Source organism: Macaca thibetana, chromosome 17, assembly GCF_024542745.1.
Source record: "Macaca thibetana thibetana isolate TM-01 chromosome 17, ASM2454274v1, whole genome shotgun sequence".
NCBI lineage: Eukaryota > Metazoa > Chordata > Mammalia > Primates > Cercopithecidae > Macaca > Macaca thibetana.
The window spans coordinates 25,226,892-25,241,741 of NC_065594.1; the positions used below are offsets into that span (position 1 = coordinate 25,226,892).

The following is a 14,850-nucleotide window of genomic DNA, read 5'->3' on the forward strand; positions in this document are numbered from 1 at the left end:
AAAATTTAGTTGGCTATTGCTGTTCTGTCTTTATCTTGGCTTCTTCTCTCAAGGCCTTCTGATTGTTAGTTTGAGAGCATTTTCACAGGCCTCTATAATATAAACGCACCCCTGTTTAAGATGACTTTATAACTTTTATATAACTTACAGAAATTCCTGGCTTTATAGGCCTTTAAGGAAAAAAAAAAAAAAAACTTCATCTCTTAAAATAGCAGAAATTTAGAAACTATGTGAGACTATTTCAGAAGTAAAAATGCATATCAAATTGCTTGTGGTTTTTTTAAGTGAGAGATACAATGTATATCTCCCTATTAAAACCAAATGCCATTGGTACATAAACTATAATGTAATACTCTCAGCAACTTGACTTGCTTCTGTAAATTCATAAAGTTCTAAGATAAAATTGAGTATATGCTATACTACCTCTGAAAATTTTGATTTTATTAGGAATTACAATTATATTATAAACAAGTTGGATTGTATTACCAATAGCAGGTGGAATATTATATTTTGGCATATGGTGGGAAAATACCATGCACTTTGAAATTTCTGTCGTAAACTTTTCCTCACTTAACCCTAAAGATAAACATAACTTTTTAGTACATTAAAAATTTGAACTGGATAAGACCAATAGAATTTATTAAAAATAAAAGTTTAATAAATTTACGAATATCTTTTTTTCCTACTGTTTAGATTGAGCACAGATATTACAGAGAGAAGTGTTTTAAACCTATATCCTATGGGATCAGCAGAAGCCTTAGAATTACAAGATTCTGCACTGAAGTATGCTTACCTTTTATAACAAATTATATTTTCTCTTTTTATAATACATTGACATTTTTATGCTTTAAATTTCACTTTATATCTTTTTTTTTTCCTTTCCTTGTTCCCACAGTGGTCAAATACAGCTGGAAACATCTCCAGTATGTGAGGTAAGGCTGCTGGTGGGATTCACCAGAACTCTGTGCAATATTTTGCCGTGGAATACCGGCCACCACATTCTGTAAAGATTTGTCAGGGAGTGAAACATCTTTATTAATGAGGCCGATATTCAGATTTGTTCAGGACACATTTTTCAACTTGTTTGTACGTTTGCCTCTTTAGTTCTGCTTTTCTACTCTACCTCACCCTCTGTTAAAGATGAGAGTTGGCTATTTCTATTGGATTCTGTAGATTTTTTTACCTCAGATCATCTTGCTGAGTCAAGCGATGGCAACTAAAATACATAGGGAATCTGCCTGTGTGTCGGAACCTGGAGGAGGACCGTTCAATGTAGATTTTAGAGCCAAGAAAAAATCTGGGAATTGGCTAGATGGAAATTAGCTAGAAAACACCTGAAAGACAAGAATAAATGACTTGAGAATGTCGAGGAGGATTAAAAGAATATCATAAAGAGAAACTGGTGGGGATATTTGAAGACAGGTTAAGGATGGGTTCGGTAGAGTTACATGGAGTGAAATGTGGGTGGCTGTAACGAAAGCAGTTTTGACATAAAACTAGAGATGAGCTTAGAATGTCACAAAGCGAGAATGTTACCCCAGTCAGAGAGAGAGAAGTTTGAGCTGGTGATCTGGGAGTGAAACATAGATTACAACCCATTTCCTGAATGGATTTAGGATGGCTAATTTAGGTACCAAGATTGTGTACCAACAGTTGATGCCCCACTGAGGTATTTGCACATGTACTATAGTAAAGCGGTTTCACAGACTTAACTTTGTCTCTGTGTTAAAGAAATAAGGAAAAAGGAAGTGTCACTATAAAAGGAAAAGCCATGTTGCTAGAGAGTGCGGTTTCATTGTTAAGTGCAGTGACTTGGAATTATATTAGGTGTCAGTCCCATCTCAAAGACTGGCTAACTGTGGGGAACTTAATTAGCCTCTCTCAACATTCATTACTGTGACTGGGATCATAATACCTATTGTAAAGATCGAATTAGGAATTTTGATTCAGAAAATGTCACATAATATAGAATATCTAAATGTTAGCTATTAGCTTGCTTCTCTATTTTTGTTATTGGTGTGGTCTTTAAACAGAATTACTGTACCACCTCTTCCCTGGGTGGAGGCATAATTGAATTACCTGATAGTGGGACATTGGAAGTCTTTTATTTGCAGTCTCCCCGAACCCATTTCATCAGGTTCTTCCTTTGGGGTTGATTTTGGTTCTGTGCAGACTTAACTTCTTTTTTAGCTTCTTATCTGGAAATAATTTTTTAAAATTTAATTTTATTTTTTTGTAGAGATAAGATCTCGATTTGTTGCCCAGGTTAGTCTCAAACTGCTGGTTTCAAGCGATCCTTCCTCCTCAGCCTCTCAAAGTGCTGGGATTACAGGTGTGAGCCTGTAATTTGGTGCCACACTATGTCCATCTGTCCCTCTTTGGTGATGTTAATTTGATCACCCCATCAAGATATGACTCCATTTCTCCACCGTGTAATTGCGGTTTTATTTTTTCATTGCAGCTAACAAGCAGTCTGTGATGAGATAGTTCAAGACCATCTTAGCATCCAGGTGTAGACCCACTTTTGAGTCTAGTAAAATAGCAGATGGCCACCTGTTTACGTGATTTCAGGAGCACAAGAAAGACACAAAACTTGTAGAATAAAGATATATCCCCTACGTTTTTAATACACAATTGGATGGTCATTGCAATAATTTTGTCTTCTAAAATGTATAATTCCTGATTTTTTTTTAAAAAAAGGAAGTATTCCTACATGCCAGACCATGTGCTTTGTATATTACATAAGTTACCGTTATTTCATTTCTTCAACAAATATTCGTCGATTGCCTCCCATGTCTCAAGCACCACTCTGGACACTGAGAAAGTAACATTAAAGACACAGAGCTCCTACACTTACGAGTTTAGATTCTAGATAAGGTATAAGTGAAAAGTGGGAGTTATCATACCTGAGTGACGATGCAGGATTTGAAGCTCAAGATCAAGTGACTGGCCAGGTCACTTACATGTAAAAGGCTTGGCCCTGCTTTCCTACTGCAGTATATTGCCTCTTCATGCTGTGGACTAGTGGCAACACTAAGTCTTGTCATGCTTACAAACCTTAGAGGTGCCTGACTGCATCAAATGTTTTCTTCGGAGCAGATCTTGGCAGAAGAAGAGCAGCCATGATACTTATGTGTGCATGAGCAATGCTTCCAATAATGTGAATGGGTATGGAAGGAATAAGGGATGGGTATATACTAAATATAGACTGAGCCCAGTTCATAGTTTTGTCTAGGTCTAGTTTTCATCCCATCTTCTTTTAAATTTATTGTAATTATTTTATTTTATTTATTTATTTTCTTTTTTTTTGAGACAGAGTCTCGTTCTTGTCGCCCAGGTTGAATGCAGTGGCACAATCTCAGCTCACTGCAACCTCCACCTACCGGGTTCAAGCAATTCTCCTGCCTCAGCCTCCTGAGTAGCTGGGATTACAGGCACCTGCTACCATGCCCGGCTAATTTTGGTACTTTTAGTAGAGACAGAGTTTCGCCATGTTGGCCAGGCTGGTCTCAAACTCCTGACCTCAGGTGATCCACCCACCTCGGCCTCCCAAAGTGCTGGGATTACAGGCATGAGCCACTGCACCTAGCCTCATCCCATCTTTTAATCTAATAGCAATACATGCACTGATTTACTAACTACACAATTCCAATGGTTATTAGAAATTGCTACTGATATTAAACATTTTGGTGTTTTGGGAAGGAATGTTTAAATGTCACATTTCCTTAATATCAGCCCAAGACTGTTTTATGTAGAGTTTCCTCCCATTTTCCCATCAGCAAAGGTGAACTGTATCTTTGCATTCAGTTCTAGATTTTCAGAATGGATTTTTACTTACTGATCTCCTCTTTATTTCTCCTGTTGTTTGTCTTTCTCATTGCATAGCACAAACACTTAGCATTCTCACTCGAAGTGGGACCCAGCTGTACCTGGTACACAGTGAGTAGTTAGTGAGGATTTCTGGAAGGGAGGGAAGAAGAAAGAGAAAGAGATAGGAAATTAAATGATAAGGATTAGGCTTTGGTAAGCAAAATTTCAGTGTACTGCTTATTTGATGTACGGATCTCTGGGTCTTAACTGATAGCTGCAAACACTCCATTGTTTAGGTAAGGTGTATATTATGTTCCTCTAAATTCATTTCCTTGTGCTTGTCTAACCTGAAAATCATCTGACACTTTTCCACATGCTCATAAAGCTTCATGGGTTTTTCCTGAAGTTTAACCATGCTTGCTACCATTATATTATGTGGAAAAGCCTAATATCCTCCTAAAGTAGGAAACTTGACTTCCAAGTCATATATCAATCATTCGGTCAGTTGGGCCAACCCAGCTTTCCCTCCAGTGATGAGTCTGTTTGTTCCATCAGCCAAGGCCATTAAGCCCATAGGTGTCGAGCTACAGCTCTGCACAGGCTCTGTGCTCAGTGCTGTGAGGGCCTCCCAGCCAGCTACTGCACCCTTGTCTCCAGAGTGAATTTTCTGCTCTAATTGGGCAGATTGTATTACTCCTCTGTACTCAGAGAATGTACCAGGTCCAACCTTCCTTAGCACCTTCATTTTAGCATGCTACTTAAAATGTCTTTGAACTTTCACTCTCATAGTTTTAAAAACACGTATATACCTGTGTCCATGATTTCGGGAGTCCCTTGAAGACAGAAAACCTCAAAAAAAAAAAAAAAGATACTTTTATTCTATCTCCAACTTACAATGTTTTGTGTTATTTTAACATAAGGTTTATTTATTTTTTTTCTTTTTTGGTTGAAGGAGGAGTATTTGGCATAAGGAATTCTCACTCCTTGTTTTCCTTCTGTAGGGCAATTATCTGTCCTTGGCAGACACATCTCTATGATTTTAAAAACGGAGGGGGAATAGCTGGCTCCGATGGAAAAAGGAAGTCACAAGGAAAAGAAAAGAGAGTAGTGAATTCACAGGGCCAGTGATAAGGATTATGTAGAGCTAAAATATGATCTTTACTTATGATTTGGTTATTTTTATATTCTTCTGTCTCATTCAAGCAGAAAGTAACATCTTTCAGCATAGCCCTATATTGATCCGCCAGTATTTGTTGAGTGCCTGTGCTAGATTCAGCCTTGTTTTTGTGTAAAGGACTGGAAGATGAAGGCTCTGAAGTTGCCCTCACTTTAATTAATTTTTTTTAATTGTGGGAGTAAGAGGATTTAGATGTTGAAAAATTTACAGAAGAAATAAGATGGTCTGCAGTCCTGAGCTTGTTTTAGGTGTTCAGGGACACTGGGGAAGGGGTAGAGTTTAAGGAGAGGAAAGTAAACTTAGACTTTGGGCATTTTGGGGTTCGGCCCTGTAGCCAGGAGCTATGTTGAGCAAGACAACGTGGCTATGGGGAATCAGCTCTCTGTGAGCCACACGGAAAGGGGAGGCCAGGATTATGAAGCGGTTTGTAATTGGTGGCACATCACGTGATCTGACTTTAAACATACTTTACGTGACTGTCCACATCAAGTGTGGGTGGCACTGTCATCCATGCAGGAAGAATTGCAAATTGTATGGCTCTTACATAAATAATATCGAACGGGGAAGGGTCTGGGAGATGATAGGGCAAACTAGAGGAAAGAAATTGCTTATAGAAAGAATCAAACCTGAAGTTACTTGTTAGCAACTCTAACAAAGCCATTTAATTGAATAGGGACATTAGTGACATTTTATTCTAAAAATATGGTTTCCTCTTGGATTTGTGTCAAAGGTGGGAAGGTTTGTAAATAGCACTCCTCAACAATGAATAGGAACAGGCATCTTAAATGTACAATAATTTGGTGGCATATATGAAGGTGTTTATATAAGCTAACACCCAATTTTTTATCAGGGAGGATCAGGGGGTTCTTGACTACCTTATAAAGAAGGCAGATCTGGGTAAGAAACTAGAGTGCGTCCCTTGTGGGCCACTTGTTTCTATGTGTCCCTTTCATGCTGGTTTTACAAGATTTTGCTCTCAGCCACTGTTCCTCAACTTCTACACTATCTCTCTGGACCATCTGGTCACCTTGTGGACTCAGGCACCCCATATATAATAATGACTTTGAAACCTGTAGCTCATGCCTCAAGTTCCCCCCTGTACCCCAGCAGTCAGATTTTATCTCCATGCCCCACAAATTGCTCTTTCTCTACATAGCTAAACTGATAACTATCAACTTCTTCTTAAACTGCTCCTGTGTTCTCCGTGGTATTCAGTGATGCTACCATCTACCCAGTCATTCCTGCTGGAAATCAGGATGTCATCTTGACTTTTCTCCACGACCAGTTATAAATCCTGCACATTTTATGACAGAAAAAAAATTTGTAATTTTTTCTCTTAACCAGTAGTTGCCAAAGTAATCTGATGTTGAACTGACAACATGAGATTTGCCCAGTTAATTTGGGGTCCAGACGTGTATTTATTGAATGCTCCCAATGTGATTCTGCATATTTAGGAAGTACTACCTTGAGCCATTTCTAAAAACCATAATTAAAATGAGGATGGGAACCAGCAGGCAGCTTGTTCACCTAGCAAGGTAAGCTGACATCCACAGATATTTTGGAGTGAACTCCTTGCTCTGGGAAATTCTTTATCTTAGTTTGTATAATACTTTAGATGTATTTTTCTATGAATACAGCTGCATGTTTTCAGAACATATGAGTATGGTCTACCTAGCTACTGAACACACTAATTCAACAGATATACATTGTGTACCCATGGACTGGGGACATGATGGCAGTAAGAAAGATGCAGTTCTTGCCTCAACAGTCTCACAGTCTAATGGAACATACCATGCTTTTTTCTTCTTTTTTAAGGTGCAAAGTGATCTAACATTACAGAGTAATGGGAGCCAGTATTCTCCAAATGAGGTAAGTTTCTTGAAGATTCATGGAAGGTGAGGTGTTTCTTGATGGCTGGATTGGAATATCTTCTACAGAAATATATAATCTAAGACTTGGGATTAATTGAGTCTTTGGGGAAATCTGTCTAACTCTCATTGGCTATCATAGCTTTATCTGGTCCTATTCATAATTAAATATTTATTTTTATGAGATATGTTTTTAAAAACCGAATGTGGGAACATCTTTACAAGAAAACAGAATGAAGATCACTTAAACAGGCAACATTTAGAATGTCTTGTTCTCCATAAATGATTCAGTGTGTGATTCAGTATTACTGAGTTCAGTATTATCTGTTTCCTCATCAGATGTGCCCTCTTTTGGATATAAGTGGATATATGTGTGTGTGTGTGCATGCACCCATGCACACACCTGTGCAAGAGGATTGCCAGTGTCACACAATTGTAAAATGTTCTTAAAATGGGCAAAACAAACTGAGTGGGTCACTCTAAAACAACATTCTGTTGATTATGCCACTTAACATCTTTACAAGGTGATTTTTTTTTAGCCAGGACTTCATCACACAGCAGCAAATGTGAAAAGGGAGTAGTTTTGTTACAATCCTTGAACATAGAAAACCATACGTAGTTCTTCTTCTGTTTTCTTCTTTTGTTCTTTTATTTCTTTCCTAATTTCCTTTCCTTCCAACACCACAGATTAGAGAGAACTCCCCTGCAGTCTCTCCTACCACAAACAGCACAGCTCCATTTGGCCTGAAGCCTCGATCAGGTAAATGAAAACCTCAGCCCATTCTTACACTAAATAACTCATTGCTTTCTCTTGAGCCTTTTAAGTGTATGCATTATCAATGTGCACATCCTTGTCAGTTCTGCTGAGCTGAAATCCTGGCATCTACAGCTAGGGGAGGCCAGAGTTTGTAGCTTTGTTTTCAGTGAATCAGCTAAGTCTGTGTTATCAGTAGTGGATAACCTGTCTTCGTTTGAATCAGAGCAAAGAAGAAAAAGGTGGGAGCATGTAAGTGGGGACGAAATACTCTATTGATTTTTTTTTACCTAAGGAAGATAAAATAGCTGCCCTTTGGCCCCAGTGGTTCCTGGTGCTCGGCTGAGTTAAGGGGCAGCCTGCCTCTGGAAAAGTGACTCCTTTCTGAGACATCCTCATTTGCTTTCTGAGTCTGGTAGGTTCTGTGTGTTTACTCACATAACAGAGTGGTCATTTCAAGGCTTGCATGAGTGGTCAGGAATTCCTTTTTAAAAAGTCTTTTGAGAAAGCATTCTGCTTATATTACCAATTTTATTTTAATTTGTTATGAGTTTATTCACAAAAGTAAATTATAGCAATGTACAAAATAATGGTTGCTTTTGAAAAGGAAGCACTCTGTATAGAAAAATTTGATTCTTCTGATTTCTCCATTTATTTGAAGTTCTGTTGCTAATCTTCCTTCTTTTAGGTCTTTCTTTGTTTTAATATTTTTGACTCTTTGGTATTTAGTCTACACTTATTACTCATGCTTTTAAGCAAGTGCTAATAAAGAATTCAGACACTTTTAAGAGCTGGTAGGGAACTCAGATGTTCTTGAATTCTCCAGCAACGCATTTTGACAACAGTAGAGGTCATACATGTGTATATTTTGCAAAAAGGCACCCATAGGAAAAATAAAGATGATACTTTAATAAAGGAAATGTTTTTCATTCTTGGGGCAGTTGATTGATGGGTGACAATTGGCCAGGTGTAATGGTTTCCTGGCAGTTTGAATGGGCCGTAGGAAAAAAGCCATTTGAGAAAGTGCTTGAGTGTGACAAGGGTTAGTGAGTGTTTTATGGAGAGCCAAATTTTACATGAAATAAAACTCAAATGGCTGGTCTTCTCATGTTTGGAACTAAGCAAATGTGATCAGTTCTGGGCTGAGGCCCTTGGCTGGGTTTTCATTTCCATGGTCTCAGGTGTGTCCTGGGAGGAATGGGGGTGAGTCCAGGCACACCGCATCTGTGCCTTCAGTGACGACCCGCCAGGAGACTTACTTTACACACTGAGGACTTCATGTTGAGCTGCAGACTGTCTCCTAATCCTCACAGTCAGTTTTACACAATTTAAAAGTATGGTATAATTGAGCGAATCAAAGTTGAATGGATCTTCAAAGAATAATATTCTGTTGAATGTGTAACTTGCAATTGTAGAATTATTTTGGTGACTTTTTTAATCTTTTTATAGAGTCCAAACTGAACTTATTACAGTTAGGGTTTACGTTGTACTGGGGCTGTTAAACCATTTCACATTCTTTGTAGCAGTGAAAAATAAATGGAGCTTTTATTTTGAATAGGAGAAAACGAAGTTAATTTCCTCTCCAAGCTTCCAGCCTTTCTATAATGCTGACTAACCAATGTGGAAATTGTTCTTGTTGTTGAAAGCTCTATGGAGTTTGGTTGCTGTAAATAATGCTATTTATCTTCAGGATCATCAAGTGACATGTTGGAACTTTATAAAAGTTGCATTATGTATGGAGATTTTTTTCATTTGATTTAACAATTTTAAAATATTATAGTATATATGCTTAAATGTATTTTTCACATTTTCTGGAAAGTAATATATACAGTAATCTTAACTGGAAAGCATATAGTTTTAAAAGATAGAAACCATTTTTGATTGAGTAGCTTTAGAATGCTTAAAGCCAGTTAATTTTTATTTTGAAAGTGTGTGGATTTCTGTGATTTCTGTGTTATAAATAAAAACGGACTGCTTAAATTAGCAAGTTGAAATAAGAACTTAGAGTAGGCTGACAGTTTCTTTCACTTCTTTCTGGGTCCTCCTCCCAAACGAAGACAACTGCACATACCCAAATATTTATGTCTAGAACTATATCCACTTATTTTACTGACCCTGCCTTATGACTGAATAAAAAATAATATAGATATTTCCTAAATATGAAATTGCCATATGGATATTTAGTGCAAAAGTAAGAGTTGCTATCATTTCATAAGTGACCAACTCAGAAGTTCTTGAAATTGATTGATCTCTGTTGGTTAATTGGATTTGTTGTTAAATAGACTGTACTAGTCTCCAACATTTTTTGTCTTTTGTTTTTTAACTGAGCAATATTGAAAACAGTATTGAGAGGTATGTCCAGGATTGAGAAAAGAATTAGCTAGATTCAGCTATCTATAAAGCATGCCAATAGACCTACAGATGTCTTTAAAAAGAAATTTGACATTGCTTTGGAGAAAAAAAATCACTAATGGTAAATGATGATTCTATAATAGTTTTATTTATAAATAATAGATCTATTTACACATATTAAGTTTTATTCTATGTCACCAATATTTTTGTGTGTGAATCGCATTTTGTTAGTTTTTTAGAAAGTCTTTGAGAAAGGTATCTGGCAGGTCTTTTGCCTTTTTATCTACCTAACCTTTGGGTACTCTTTCTTTCCTCTGACCTGATTCATTAGTACTCTAAGTCTGTGGGCTTGCAGAACTGTTAAGATTAACAATATGAACTGCATGCAAAGTGTATGATTGATGGGTACTAACACTCAGTTTTTATCATTCTTTTTATTCCATGCACCATCTTTCATTCTTCTCCTATATTGTGCATTTGAAATTAAACCCCATATAAATGAAATCCACTCTTCATTTCCATGCAAACCCTATGCCATTTGTGAAATGCTGCTGCCCCTTTGGTTTTTCCTGGTCCTTGTGCAACTGTACGCGGACTGGCTCTCTGGCTCCCCTGCAGACCCAGCCCTCATTCTTCCTCCTATCTCCTTCAACACACTTACACAGGCACAGACATGGGACAGCTCTAGCTACAGTGTTCCATCTGAAGGAGACAGTGACAATGGTAGGTGGCTTTGTACCTATTCTCCAATGTTCTCATTAATAAGCCAATGCATATACTGAACATTCATCTCTGTGCAGCTGAAGATAGAGTATATTCACCTGCATGCTTGGTACGAGAAATAATGTCTAAGCCTGGAAAGTAAAGTCCAGAAAAGTGCATGTGGATTGTTCTCTAGCGGTTTGTCAAACTCCAGTTTAATTAACTTGACTATTCTGGATTTGGGGAAGGCATTATAATACTTTCTTCTCTACCCTTTTCTGCTTGGGTTTTTTGGTTTGTTTGCTCGTTTACAAAGATTTGGGGTTTGCACATTTGGATTTATCTTTGCTTGTTCCTGCATCTGAACTAAATGGTTTTAGAGTTTGATATTTTATTATTCATGCTTACCGTGTAACCTAAGGTAATTAAAATGTAGCATGGCTGATCCTAGAGTATTGCATTGAAAATAATGTTAATGTGGAGAAATTTCTAAAAATGAAATCGTTTGCCTTCTTTTTTCCAAATTATTGGCATGTTTTGACTTTTGATACCTTCTTGAGTATAAGTTCATCTTTTTGACATTCAAGGATAGTAACTTGGCCTGAGAATCAAATGTGTAAATAAAAAAATCGAGGATACTCAGCTAGTATTCATGTGGATATCTTTTAATTTTAAATCTTATGTGGCCTAAGAGATTACAATAAAATATAATTATTTTGATCTACACGCCACATATGTCTTCATCTCCATTCTAGTCTAATTTCATTCTAGTTTTTTAAATCTTCAAATTTTAAACATTTTACTTCAGAATACACAGTGATTGCAGTCAATTTAAATGAAACAGAGAATGTGGTTTATAGGGAAGAGTAGTGAGGTACAGGGTATAGCCACAATGCAGACATAATGGGAAGATACGTTTTCTGATAATATTTCTCTTTTCATCTAAGTATGTTATATGTAATACCTAGAAATATATATATTTAAGACACTTGCTGTGATTTCTGGTTAAAATTCAACCAAAAATGCTTCTACAATTTCCTTATGGAGAAGGACAATGTACACTTTGGCAGAGTAGTTATAAAAGGAATTTAATATTTCATAGATTTCTAAATGTTTAAACTGAAAATAAATAGGATTAAAAAACAAGGGTTATGAAACAAATGGCTCTGCTTATAGCATCGAGTTTTAAATTTTGGAAGTTGAAGAGGGCTAAATGGAAACTTTCTTGATAAACTTTTTCTTTCTTAAGGTTTTTTTTTTAATGGAGGGGAGGCATTCTTGTTTTTCAGAAAGTATAGCTATTTATGGGCCTAATGTTGTTTAAAGGAAATAAAGCCTAAAATGAAAGATTTATGTGTGGTTTGGTATTTCCTTAGGAATGATATCTGAAACCAAAGGACTTTTTTTTTTTTTTTTAAAGCTGGGAAACAATTAGACTTCTTATGTAGCAGTAGAATTACTATCTTTATAGATGAACAGGCTAAAACCAGAAAGGTGAGGTGAGCCGCCTGGATCACACTGTGGGGTTGAGGTGGAGGTGAAGCCACACCAGGGTTCCTAACTCTGGAATCATCTCTGCTGCATCTACATTCAGGCTGCCTTCATTTGATTAAAAATCCTTAAATTTCCATAGAAAGTAATCATTGTGGAAATCTTTCTAAAAATAAAATAACCTTGCAATAGTTACTAAATTATTTTTTCTATGAGTAAGAATTCCAGGAATTCACATGCAGCTGTTATGCTGTACCACAATAATAATAAAGCCATCGTTTTCAATACTCATGGTTCAGTCGATCATGTCAGATGTTTGAAGATTGTCATTTTTTCCTATTTGCAATTTGTCTCTATTATGCCCTGGGCAACAGAAAATTTTCTGTATAGCAATAGTCTTTACAAATATTCGTTTAGCTTCCCAGATCTGACTTTTATGTTTATCTTCATTCTCTTTGTTCTTAACTTTGACCTGTGATTGGAATACATTTTCTAATGGTTTTTTCTTTTTTTTTTTTTTTTTAGTTAAAGAAGCTGCACTGTATGTTCACAAGTCTGTGAGCTAATGTTGGGAAAGGAACACAGACTATTTTTTATGTTGTTCTTACTGGTTCCTCTTAAGCAGAAGATCCTACTCAGGGGCCTCTCTTGGCATTTCAAAGCTGATTACATCAGTTTTGTTTCCTCATATTTTCTCCATTATTCAATATTGGCTGCTATCTTTGTAAATAACCTTTATAAATAAACATCATCTTATTACCAGCTCAACCTAACGTAATCTAACTTGACTTTTATTTATACTTTTTAGTTATTATTTTTGGTAAAGTTGTCCTTTTTTTACCTTGCTCACTGTCTTGCTTTATATAAACTTATCCTTTTATTTAAATTCTTTCAAATATTTTATTCCCATTCTATCTCATTTTAAAGTCCCCATTTCTCTAAAACTTATCCTTCAAACAGATTTTTTTTAATTGGCAACCTGGGTAGAAGGTCCTTGGGAGTTTGAGTTCTCAAAGTCCTCAAAGTTCTGCCGCATGAGGTGGATGGAGGAGGATGTGGAAGTTTGTCTGTGGGGTTGTCCGGGCCCACCCTGGAGCTGGATGGGACAGCTTTAACCTCTGTTTTTAACCTGATGGTTTAACTTCTGCTTTTCCCCTCCTCTTGTGTCCTCTTACTGAATCTTTCCTCTTCACTTCACTTTGAAGTTAAAAACCATTTCTATCTTCTTCGGGGTAATTTTTGCTCTTTCATTTGCAGTGAATTTGTAGGTGCTACTTTATACTTATTGAAAATTAATCTTTAAGTTACCACCAGAGAATGGATGAATGGACCAGTTTACATTAGTCTCTGAAGTAACCATGTGTCTTGTACCACTTTGCAGATATTTTCCTTAATTTTTTACAGTAATCTTACACTATAGGTATTATTTTTCCCATTAGAAAAATGAAGAAACTGAGGATATAAGAGGCATTTTAGTGGCTCTCAACTCTGGTTTTATGTTAGAATCACCTGGGCATTTTGTAAAACTATAACCACTTAGGCCATGCCATAGTCAGAAATGCTCATTTATTTGGTGTAGCATTGAGTCTAAGCACTGGTCATTTGTTTTACTTGTTTTTATGTGATGTTATGTAGTGTTCAAGGAAGGTTGAAAGTCACTGGGTTAAGTAAATTGTCTAAGACCATAGAGAAGAAATGTGAGCATTTTGAGGACACACAATGTGTCCAGTTCAATTTTAGGCACCAGAAGGGAATGAATGAATTAGCTAGTGAGAGTTCTGATTCACAGTAGCCTGGATCTAAAGCTCGTGATATTTTTTCAAAGCCAAGATATTGCTGCCTTTGAGTTTGTCTATCTTAAACATCATGTCCAGTTCAGGTTCTTAACTTCCAAGGAGAAGTTGAGAGCTAAATTTTAAAACTTCATGTTTCCACAGAGAAGGAATCTCCTCTCATTGAGTTAAATTTAGGTATAAATGTTTTTATATGAAGAGTGCATTTCATGCAATAATTAAATGAGAAAGTGCATTTGGGTAATTTTTAGAGCACAGGGCTTTCTTTGTTTGCTTAACTCAAAGATGTTCTCACAACAAGTACGTAAATGGTTTCTCGTACACATCCTTAAATATCTGCTGAGTGCCTATTATGTGCTACGCACGATGCTCATCACTATGGATGCAGCTCTGAAAGAGATAGCCAAGATCTCTCTGCTTTCATGTAACATTTATTTCAGAGTCTAATGCATTCAGACCTGGAAACTAAGTTTAGGAGATTATTCATAAGAGGAAAAACTCGGGTGACCGATTATCAGGATAGAATAATCTTTGCAAGGACGTTCTCCAAACAGACTGAGCTTTAAATGAGGGAGTGTTTGAAACACTTGTTTCATTCACTCATTCAACAAACTCATTCTGCCCCACTCACTGCTTTGTGGGGCAGGAGTAGAGGGTACAAGTTGGAAACAGACATAAACGTTTACAGATCCATAATGGAGCGAAATATCACTCTATTGTAAGACAGAAAGTGGTGAGTGCCATGGGAGACACAGATACAAGAATTGTATATGCTCACAGAAGATAGAGATTACTCCCAGCTCAGAGATGAGGATGGGGAAAAGAGTGAAGGAAAAGGCAGAAAATAATGGAAAGATCAGTGGAATTTGACCTATATCTGTGAGGATGAATTTGATATTCTAC

General features: G+C 36.7%; 1 protein-coding gene across 7 annotated transcripts in view; it reads left to right on the top strand.

The window, feature by feature from the left end:
* Window positions 1-14,850, top strand: part of LRCH1 (leucine rich repeats and calponin homology domain containing 1) — a 204,174-nt gene that overhangs the window by 155,330 nt on the left and 33,994 nt on the right. For 5 of the 7 annotated variants that reach the window (XM_050766275.1, XM_050766279.1, XM_050766276.1 and 2 more), the window contains exons 12-16: window positions 694-783; window positions 896-932; window positions 6,803-6,856; window positions 7,543-7,615; window positions 10,580-10,684. In XM_050766275.1, coding sequence (XP_050622232.1) covers window positions 694-783; window positions 896-932; window positions 6,803-6,856; window positions 7,543-7,615; window positions 10,580-10,684 — 359 coding nt within the window. The remainder of the gene's footprint in view (window positions 1-693; window positions 784-895; window positions 933-6,802; window positions 6,857-7,542; window positions 7,616-10,579; window positions 10,685-14,850) is intronic. The other 2 variants (XM_050766278.1, XM_050766280.1) reach the window with 1 other exon arrangement.